This window comes from Zosterops lateralis, assembly GCF_965231275.1.
Source record: "Zosterops lateralis genome assembly, chromosome: 5".
Classification (NCBI taxonomy): Eukaryota; Metazoa; Chordata; class Aves; order Passeriformes; family Zosteropidae; genus Zosterops; species Zosterops lateralis.
Window position 1 is genome coordinate 9,735,802 of NC_139766.1, and position 11,114 is coordinate 9,746,915.

General features: G+C 38.4%; 1 protein-coding gene across 3 annotated transcripts in view; it reads left to right on the forward strand.

Annotated features, from left to right (window-relative positions):
• HTT (huntingtin) overlaps positions 1–10,482 on the forward strand; it is an 80,086-nt gene extending 69,604 nt beyond the window's left edge. For 2 of the 3 annotated variants that reach the window (XM_083860827.1, XM_083860828.1), the window contains exons 60-66: positions 614–804; positions 1,243–1,357; positions 1,577–1,790; positions 1,926–2,031; positions 3,373–3,535; positions 4,145–4,305; positions 5,267–10,463. In XM_083860827.1, coding sequence (XP_083716953.1) covers positions 614–804; positions 1,243–1,357; positions 1,577–1,790; positions 1,926–2,031; positions 3,373–3,535; positions 4,145–4,305; positions 5,267–5,480 — 1,164 coding nt within the window. In that variant the 3' untranslated portion in view covers positions 5,481–10,463. Of the gene's footprint in view, positions 1–613; positions 805–1,242; positions 1,358–1,576; positions 1,791–1,925; positions 2,032–3,372; positions 3,536–4,144; positions 4,306–5,266 lie in introns of all 3 variants that reach the window. The other variant, XM_083860826.1, reaches the window with a different exon arrangement.
• Positions 10,483–11,114: the final 632 nt, after the last annotated feature.

The window sequence follows — 11,114 nt, forward strand, 5'->3', positions numbered from 1 at the left end:
CTGCAGCACTGCAGGGGTTGTTGTGACCCAGGGCAGCACTCAGCATTTGGCCTTGTTGAACCTCAGACATCAACATCCCTGCCCAGCTGGGAGTACATTTGATTCCCTCATCCAGATCACAGGATTGGTGGAGGGAAGGATATGTAGGTCTGAGTACCAGTGGTCTCAGAGAACAAATAAATGAAATGATGTGCTATGAGTTGAGTAGACAGATAGTAGATGGCAGAGTATAGTTGTCTGGTGCCAGTCTGTTTCAGATGGAAGCATCATTTGTGCTTAGCTGGAAGGCCAGAAAATTTCAGTCATTCAAGTCCTATATTCTTAATAGCACATACTATTTACTGAACTAATCCTTATCTTGTTTGGGGTTTTTTATTTTAAATTGTGATAACTTTGTACAAATAAAACAAAGTAGCATCAATTTCCTTGTTAGTCTGCAACTCATCTCTTGTCTGATTGTATTAGTGATATTTATTCAAAATAGTTTGAGCTAGGCTCTGGTTGGTTCCCTATTTCCTGCTCTTTAATTTGTTCCAAGTATTTCCAAATGACAAGACTTGCCAGTATTTAAACCATGTTGACTTCTAATGAATATTCTTGTTGGATGTATTAGGATAAAGCTGTGGCTGAACCAGTAAGTCGGCTGCTGGAATCAACCCTAAGAAGCACCCACATGCCAAGTCGGATTGGAGCTCTGCATGGAATTCTTTATATCCTTGAGTGTGACTTGCTCGACGAGACAGCAAAACAACTCATTCCAATTATCAGCGAGTATCTGCTCTCCAATTTGCGAGGAGTAGCACAGTAAGACTCTTCTCCCTTTCCCCCTGGCTCCAAACTGTTGCATGTTTATGTGTGAACAAAAGGGCTCTCTGTTGTTGGCGGTTGCCAGTACATTTTAAAGCAGGCTGTTGTATCAAGCAGGTTTTGGCATTTTCATTGAAAATATCATCCAATTTTAGGTTTAATTTACAGAGTGAAATGATATTTGAGGGTGAGAAAACTGTTTGATAGTACAGGCTTTTGTGTCTTTGGTAAACTGTGTTACTTAAACCTCATTTTTCTATCATTTTCATGATAATCAATATTCTCTTATAGCATGTCAGTAGTACTTTCTGTGATTTTAAAAAGGGCTTATGTTTCATGTTCAAGAATACTTCTTATTTCTAGAAATCATTTATAGTGTCTCTGTTTGTGACCTAAACAACTTTAGTGACCACTAGTGTTTTTGCTCCTTTGCAGTTGTGTGAATATCCATAACCAAGAGCACATTTTGGTAATGTGTGCAGCTGCTTTCTATTTGATCGAGAATTACCCACTTGATGTAGGGCCTGAATTCTCTGCAGGAATTATACAGGTATGTTGTGATGCCTTCAGTCAGGGCTGGTTGTGTAACCTGAGATCACCACATGGCTGCCTTTAACAATTTGATACTGAGGTGTAGGTATGCTTTTGGGTTTAGTTTCATCAGTTTTTGTTAATACCTGATGCCATTCCATACTGTTGTGCTACGGTGCTAGAAGATGAGCTAAATACACCTCAATAACAAGTAGTTGGCTTTTTTGCTTTATTTCAGATGTGTGGAGTCATGGTGTCTGGAAGTGATGAATCAACACCATCGATTATTTATCACTGTGTCCTGAGAGGGTTGGAGCGACTCCTTCTTTCAGAGCAGCTTTCCAGGCTGGACAGTGAGTCGCTGGTTAAACTGAGTGTTGACAGGGTGAATGTGCAGAGCCCTCACAGAGCAATGGCAGCCCTTGGATTAATGCTGACTTGCATGTACACAGGTATTCACTTATTTTATGCTTCTGATGTGCTAGGAGACTGGCTAACTAAGAGTGCTAATTTTCTTAATTTATTTTTGTTACCAAAAGTAAAAGTTCACATTCACAGTGAACTCATAACAAATTATTTTGGTTTAGGAAAGGAAAAAATCAGTCCCAGCCGTATCCCAGATGCAAATCCTGGTGCTCCTGACAGTGAATCTGTGATTGTCGCTATGGAACGGGTATCTGTCCTTTTTGATAGGTAAGAGGACAAAATGTCTAAATGGGGCTCTGGGAGGGAAATGATTGCGTTTGTCACTGTGTGATCACTTCTCTATTTGACTGTAATTCTGTAATTAACTGTAATTCTTACAGTTAATTAATGAGGTTTCTCTACTAACTATCGCTTAAAAGTTACACTCCTGGTATATACAGTAACACTGATGGAATTGCTGAAGGCAGCAGAAATGTGCAGGAATGTAAATGAAAACCAGACATGTCCTGACTGATATTGTGTGTTGCACAAACCATGATACTTCATAAATGTATTTCCAACTCCCTTCAGGTCAAACTCTTAAGTGCTTTTCAGGATGTCTTCTATATAATCGTGACTATAAATCCAGTTTACAGGAAATAATCTTTCAAACCATCCTAGGAGTTTGAAACTTTTTCCCCCTTCCCCCCACACTCAAGAGTTGATCTTTCTGAGGCTGTTAAGTAATTGCAGTGGAAGGATACAGTAAAACTTCTGTGTTCACATGGAACTCATTAATGGGAGCATTGCAAAACCCCTGTTTTGATCTGACAATCTCAAGCTGTCTTAAGTGAGTATAGCATGTTAGATTTTGTGTAGTAGTTTGTGGGTAATGGTTTACATTTTTTAAAGTGTTCAGTGGTTTTTCCATAAACTGGAGGAGGGTTTTGCTTCTGCACTTGGTGAGAACAGAACTAGAGCTGTGCTTGAGTGCTTTTGAATATATCACTCTGAAGAGCTAGCAAAACAAATGTGACTACTACAAGCAAAAAACAACTTTTGCAGGGAAGAATGACATGATGGTAACTTGATCTTGACACATCAACAGATGCAGCCTTTATTAGAAAGACTTTCCAATCAGTGTGATTTAAACAAAATTGTTTGTAGGTGGGAGTATCTTTTCCCCACTTTACACAGCAACGCAGCTTGCTTTTCTTGTTTGATGTGTTGGTCATTCTGTTCTTGAATAAAAAAGCCAAGATGTTATGAATGAAAACTAGTATTCTGCTTATAAATGGTCTTTTCTCTGATAACTAGAAGGAGTGATCTCCCTGTCCTTTTCTGTTCTTTAGTCTTTTCAGCATTCCTGTCCGTAAGTCTCATCTCGAATGTAATTCCAGACCTTCAAAAAAATGTGACTATTTAAAAAAGAAAAGGGGAGAGTGTGGGGTCAGGGCACACCTGTAACAGCTTCTGCCTGCTTTGATAGATCTTTTTGGGTAGTCTGTTACTAAGATTACATGAAGATTTGGATTCATCAGTACTGAGAACTTGCCTACTCAGAGATGAAAGTAAAATGATATGTATTGGAATTCAGTCATAAAATATTTAAATTTTCATTATTTTCAGGATCAGGAAGGGATTTCCTTTTGAAGCTCGAGTAGTGGCTCGGATTCTTCCACAGTTCCTCGATGATTTCTTCCCCCCACAAGATGTAATGAACAAAGTCATTGGAGAATTTCTGTCCAATCAACAGCCATACCCACAATTCATGGCAACAGTAGTATATAAGGTAGTATTGATCCATTTATTTTTCTTAAATGTTTCAGAAGATTTCTAAATAATTGACAGCTCAGCTGAAGGGCCATATCCCACTTCTGTTAGATCTAACAGACCAGTCACAGTGGTTGAGCTTCCAGGCAGCATCAAGGGCTAGAATTGCCATGTCACCTAGAGGCCAAAGCTCACAGCAGAACAGTTCAGTCACTAATAACACGAAAATAAAGAGAAAATTAGTGGTTGTGATCCTGGTATTCAGATTTTAGATCTGAGTGAGCCATCACCTTGTGAACCCAACAGACAAGGCCCTGTGGCCTCAGCTGGGCTTGTGGGCTTTTGGCTCTTCAGCACGTACTAGACTTGTGCATCACAGGAGAGTGGATGTGCACAGCACGTGTGATCTGTAAAAAACAGAGACACCAAAAAAGTTGTATATTTCTATATGATTGCTTCAGTTTGGCACATTTGTCATGAATCCAGTTCACTAATTCATGAGACTCAGAGTTTTCTCCAGTTTGTGACCCTCAGAGCTTTGTAGCCAGAGAGAACCTTTACAAGAGAAACTGAACTTTTTCCCATATCCATCCACGCTGTCTTTATTCCTGTGTACAATATTTTGCAGGTGTTCCAGACACTGCATAGCACTGGACAATCCTCGATGGTCCGTGACTGGGTGATGCTCTCTCTCTCTAATTTCACACAAAGGACACCTGTGGCAATGGCAATGTGGAGTCTTTCCTGTTTTTTTGTCAGTGCTTCCACCAGTCAATGGATTTCAGCAATGTATCCTAAAAAGGTTGAATGTGTGTCGTTTCTGGGTAGTTATAGTGTGTAAAGCCTTGAAGGATAAGAGTACAAGTGTAAGACATGAAAAAGGCAGTTTTACTGCAGATAGTAATGGTGTATATTGCTTTGTGCTGTTGGTAGCTTGGGTTTGTGTGGAAAAAAGAGAACATCTAAACAGAATATGAGACCGGTTATCTAAAACTACTGCTTTAAGATCAGTTCCTTTTGACTATGCAGGATGATTGGGAAAGTCCTTATTTTGAAGGACTTTTTAAAAGCTTCACCAAGATAGTATTGCTGTGACCTTTAAAAGCTTTGCTGTATTCCTTCTGCAAGATAAAATATATTTAAAAAAATGAAAGAAGCCAACAAACTCAAAATCAAAAGAGTTACCCTATATATACAAACTGTGTTTTGCAGTTAATCCCTCTGGCTGTGCACTGCAGTAATAGTGAGCTTTGGCAATGGAATGGCATTGGCCAAATAAATTGGAACAGACAAAAAAAAAGGTGGTATTAGTGCTGGGCTTTTAAAAAACAGATTTTAATATTTATTTAAAAAACAAATAAACAAACCCCTGAAACAAACAGAACAATAACTGGTGCATTTTGTGACCAGACAAAAAAGTGGCTATTTGTCATGTTTGAAATGTCCTAATGACTCTTAATCACAGCAGTGCTCTTTGGCTCCCAGCAGTTGCTGATTGCATCGTTTGCTCCAATGGATAAAGAAAACTACTGCTAGCTTGAAATTAATTTCTGAGGATAAGAAATTGTGTGATGTTAATGAAGAAATAGGGTTTATGTAGCAGCAGTTAATTGCCAGATGACAGTCTTTTGCACTTGAACGTCGTTGGTGAGCTTAAGAATAAACTGTTTTAATGGAGAACAAGGTTTTAAACTGCTGAACCAAAAGAGGAACAATGTCTGTCATTTTATGACCTTAACTTCTATTTCAGTCTTCCACATATTATCAGCAGAATGGGAAAATCAGAGCAAGTGGATGTTAACATCTTCTGTTTGGTGGCCATAGACTTCTACCGACACCAGATCGATGAAGAATTGGATCGGAGAGCGTTCCAGTCAGTGTTTGAGGTGGTGGCATCTCCAGGAACCCCATACCATCGCCTGCTGACTTGTTTGCAGAATGTCCACAAGGTCACAGCATGTTGAACATCCTGATGTGTAGTGGAACTGCATGACTAGTGTTGGAATATGAATTAAGAGGAATGCAAGATCAAGAAAATACCTGGGGTTGCATTTGTGATAAATACAGACCTGTCAGTTTTCCTTCCAGCATGCACGGACAAGTGCTCTGCAGCACCTGGAAATCACCTGAGAAGTCAAGTGTAGTTGTTGACACCAAGCACCTCTAAGTGGAGCGAAGTATGTCAGTGTTTTTCAGTCGATGTTGGGGACTAACATGAGCCACACATCCTAAGTGTAAATTATGAGCTAGTACCACATGCAGGGTAGCTGGTATTCCTCTTCTTCCCAAGATGCAGCTGAAGCCACTGTGGTGCAGCCAGTGAGACACTGACAGACTGTTATTGCAACCTGCAGTCATTAGCCAACTTCATAGTTTTATGTACCTGTATATACTGTTGTGTAGTACAGAATAGAATTTGTTTCCTAATGTCTCGCCCAAACAAGGAAAAGAGAAAATGGCTTTTATGATTTACACTTCCAGCATGTGATTTCTCTCTCTGGACTTTCTGATATCCAGTGGTGTATGTGTTGGTGATACCAGAGATATAGTGCACATACGTAACCACACGTTTTTCTTTTTCTTCTCAGGATTTCAAATTTGAGTACAGTCTATCAGTGAAAGAAATTTTAACTTAAATATTTCTATATTATGTACAGTATGTAAAATTGTAAGATGTGTGGTGCATGAGCTGTGCTGTAATTGGAGATGAACAAAAGCCATGCTACTGAATGTCTTGACATCTGTATTGTCCTCATTTTTTTTCCTCATGCTTGAATTCATGTTCCTTTTGGAAATCCATCTTAATGTACAGATTACATCTTGTTTTGCATCTCACTTTTTCTTAAAGTGCTTTAAAACTGGAATATGTTGATTAATTTGTCTTGAGAAACTGTACTAAGGAGGCATTCTTGTGATCCACTTTACTGTAGCTTCTTTTGAATTCCTTTATTTTGAGATATAATGGTAAAAAAGAGGACTAGTCACTCCGGATCAAACTTTAGATACTTAAGCAACTGCTCTTATTTGCTGCACAGCATTTTAAGAGACAAAATGGTGCAAGCTCCCCAGTACTCAACAACCATTTGACCTTTCCTAACTGAGACCATGGAGTCATCTGGACCACTCTCATGTAAACAAATATATGGTAGCAGTAAAGAATCAGAAGGCTGCTGTGGTCTACTTTGGGACTGGCTGAAGTGTTAGATTACACAACCTCTTTTATTACCTGTTGTATCCATAATGCTTTAGACACACAAATATCCCTGAATTTCAGGACACTACGCAGGGCCAGATTTAGCTTTTACTTACCACCCAGGGAATGCCATTGATTCCTAAGCTTTACATGAGGAAATCTAGCACAGCATTTGCCTTTACTTGTATTTAAGTCTTTCATTATAGAGAAATGATACCTTGGTTCTCAGTCAGATCCTGCATTTAACCTCTCTTCATTTTCTTATCACACCTTTTGGTGACACTTGGAAAAATGAGATAGTGTTGTCAGGAGGAGCATGTACTGTATGTATTTCTGTATATAATGTATATGTTGAAATTATACACATGTGACAACATTTAATGTATACAGATGTGTATATTTGTATTTATTAAACCCATGTATTTAAACTAATTCCAATCTAGACCAAAAATTGTTGCTTCTGCCCGTAAATCGATTACAAAGGAATTGTCCGCTGGTGTCGCTTCCTTTTAGAAACTGGTAGAGGAAATTGATAGTATGGGCAGTAGAAACAACTGTAGATGTTGCTGTATTTAGCTCTCTACAGGTATTATTATCTAGAGCAGTTATTTCTGTCCTTAGTTGGGTTACTCTTCTTTGGGCCACAGCACTGTGGTGATTTTTAAAAGAAACTGAACAGGATTTCAGAAAAAGGTTTAATAAATAGATACTGTTTGAAAGTTTTTGAGTTATATTGGAAATTATCTTAATTCTGATAAAAGTCAAATTCCAGGCAGTGAGATCTAATGCCCTGTGTTTGCATTAAGGGGTACTATAGATCACTCTTCCCTTTTGTAATCACCAGTAATCGTTTTCTACTGTAAACCCACACACCAGTCAGTTTTTGTATGATATATAGTTTAAGTGAAGATATTTTTGTAAGCTATTTTCCAGAATTTAAAATAGATTTTAATATATTTTCTAAGCATCAGGTTAGTCAAATTTTTCACCATATAACAGTATATGTTGTGTTATGAAACTGTTAAATTCTTCATAATTTTAAGCTCCTCATGATTAACACAGACCAGCTGGTTACTTTACCTTGGGATCATGGGAGCTAGACCCTTTATGAAACTTCCCAAACCAGCTTGGGACTTCCTATAGAGTCTTTCAAGCCAGTGAAGAAACACATTGAATTAAGCAGTCAGCACAGCTGAGTGAAAAACATTAAATGTGACAGAGTCCCATTCCTCAAATGCCTCTTGCCAGCCTTAGAGCAAATATTTGCATTACCTGTTTCAAGACAAGCTCTAGAGCTGATGCACTCAGTTGTAACCTCACACAGATTCACTGGTAGTAATAACTTAATCTGTTTTAACTTGTCTTGGAGATTTGTCGTAGTATATGTACCTCCTGTAATGTGTCCTAAGTGTCTAAAGAAGGGCACCTCCTCTTATTAAATTCTCTGTGACCTGAAGGAGTTGTAGCTTAAGGGTCTTCCTAGTGTGGGAGCACACTGCAGTAGTGCTTCAGTTCAGACATTTCACTGCAGCACACTTTCCTGTCTTCTTTCCAGACATTCTTTCCACACTCTCATTTCTTTTGAAATGAAATCATACTTAAAATCACTCCTGTCTGCTTTTAGTGACTCGAGCCACGAGGTGTGCCATAGGGGCAGTAACAGCAGAACAGTGGCCATTAAGGGATTCTGATGTTGGATTTAAAGGAAATTAAAGTACTGCTTGTCCTTTGAGATTGTCTCTATGCAAGATTTTATTTCACAGAGTGTTTTTAATTTGCTGTAAACAGAAAGCTAATTCTGAAAATCAGGCTGTTCATTTTTCATTGAGATCAGGGTAGAAATGTGCTTGGTCTTAAGACATACATTTGGTGTCCTGGCTAAGCAAAGCAGACAGCATCTTTAATGTGCTTTGCAGTGCAAGTGGCTTCTTTGCAGCCTTACAAGATGAGAGGTATGGCATGACTGGGAGCATACTTGAGACAGATTAATGTTTAAAACTTCAGTTACAATTCAGTTGTCAAAGAAACTACATTACTAAACCTGTAACGTGGCCCTCCCCTAAGAACACTGTATGCCAGCCAGCTTGTTACAAATAGCTTTTGGACCAGCTACCCACTGGCCCATTAAATAAAGTTTGCTTTGTGTTTGGTTTCAGCATGCTCTCTCCATTGCACTGGGTGCAACAGTGAGGGGTTGCAAACAACAACTTATTGTAAACCAGTTCTTATTTGCGGGGTTTCAAAGAACTTTCTTTACTATTTATGTTGTTTGCAAGTTGCAATTGAATGTGAGTTTATTTAAATCTTCTCTAAAGTGTATACACAGATGTCATTTCTTGCCTAAAGCCTCTAGTAAAAGATTGTGTGTTACTTTAGCTTTGGTAGGAATGCCTTCTTAGCACCAAGACATTGCTTGTTTTTTAACCACCAGCAGCATTCCGAAAGCACTGAGTAATGAGTGAATAGATTTAGGTCGAATGAAGAGGGAAACAAGTGGAACCTTTTGGGTTAAAAGTAATTTGTCGATATTTGGTAGATTTGCCTTAAGAGCATTTTGTCTTGCCATTCTCCTTTTTCAATGGCTGTTAACTATATAGCATATAAGGAGGTTGTGTCAAAACACTGCAGACAGTTCTCCAAGAGCAGCACACCTGGTTTGTCTTAAGATTTTGTGGAGCTGTCAGGGCTGAGCATTTATGCTTCCATAGTAAAAGAAATTTTAGGGTATAAAGAGCAATAAATAATAGCAATAAGCAGTTTAATTAAATTCAGTCATTCAGGATCTTACCCAGTGGTTGAAAGGGATGGGAGAAGACAGGGAACTGATTAAGTACATTCATTGTGTAAATCAGATGTTTTCCATGTACAATCCCAACTAAACTTTTTACTAAAGTAAACTGAGTGACAATGGTAGGTGCTTTGCTCTTTTAAAACAGTTTTGGTTATAAGGACACAATTGATGAAAGTTACAAGAGAGCAAAATACTTTGCTAATTTTTAAGTAGTTTAAGTATTTTGAAGTGAAAACAAGCTGCTGTAAAAACTAGAGTAAGCAATGTAGCAAAATTTTGGAGAAATTATGTTAATTTAACCGAATACAGAGATTTTGGGTGAACTCTTTGTGCATGCTACCTAAGTATCCATTTAAAAATCTTGAGAATCCCACAGTCATACCCAGGAGAGCTTCTACTGTATATCAAGTTTTTAGCTGCATTTAGTTAACTGGGTATAAATGCTGCAGAGCATTTGTGAAGCATGTGCTGCTTTTGTCATGTCCATTTTGTGTGAGTTTATCATTCCCATCAGTCCATGTATACACACCATCAAGCTGGATAAACTTGACAAGGATAAGGTACCCTGTGGTGGGGTATAGTTTGAGGGCAATGATGAGCAAAAGCTTGGAGCCCCAACCTGAAAAGCAATTGTACTCAAGGGAAAAGGATAGCATATAATTTTAGATGTATGTTTAAGTTAAAAAAAAAAAAAATGCTGAAAATACTGCACATTGAAACTAAAAGAGAAAATAAAATGCAACTATTACTGTAAGTGATTTTTTTCTGGTTATTTAAAAAAAAGTCTTGATGCATTCTTACTGGAATTTTTCCCCAGTATCTCTTCTTTTCAGCAACTATCAAATACTGAGTATAATTAAGATATGCAAGAATACTTGAACTCTCTGCACAATCACTGTGCTATTTGCAATTAACCAAGAACTATCACAGTTGAGCTTTTAATTGTATCTAATAGTCATGCTTGCCAAAACTCTGGGATTCTAGATGAGATCAGAAAAGGCAAAATTTAAGTGTACAGCTGTATTTGTGAATGAGAGTGTATTTGTGTATGAGCAGTCCTGGGGAGGGATAAGGTTACACAGGAGAAGAAATGGTTTAACTTGCTGAAGCTTGGTTTCCCAGCTGTTGGGTTTGCATCTTAAAAGAAATGTCTGGGTGGTCCTGCTGCTGAACACTGGAGGATCTCTTGCAGTACTCAATGGCTCAGAGACATCTTGTTTTGATTAACTTTGCAGCACTTGGCTGTTCTCTGGAAACTCTGGCATAAAGTTTGAAGTAGTAGCTTAATGTAGAAAGCACGTGCTGGTTTTGTCCTTAGTCAAAGTAACTTCTTTTACATCTTGTTTTCCCTTGTCGGCGTTGGTGGCGGCTGATCCGCTGCTGTGTCACCTTTTAGTGTAGCTGTAGAGCTGAGACAGAGCTGTGCTGTGGTAAGTGCCTTTGTCTGCAGAGTTGGAGACTTGTTTGAGTAATAGTCTTCATCTTTTTGTCACTCAGAGAAGAAAAACCATTTAATTTCTGGAAATATTACCCCTAAAGATGAATTGCCAGGCACGGGGAGATGAAGCATTGCACTTAGTAGACTGGAACTTTTTAATTTACTCTTTTTCTTTC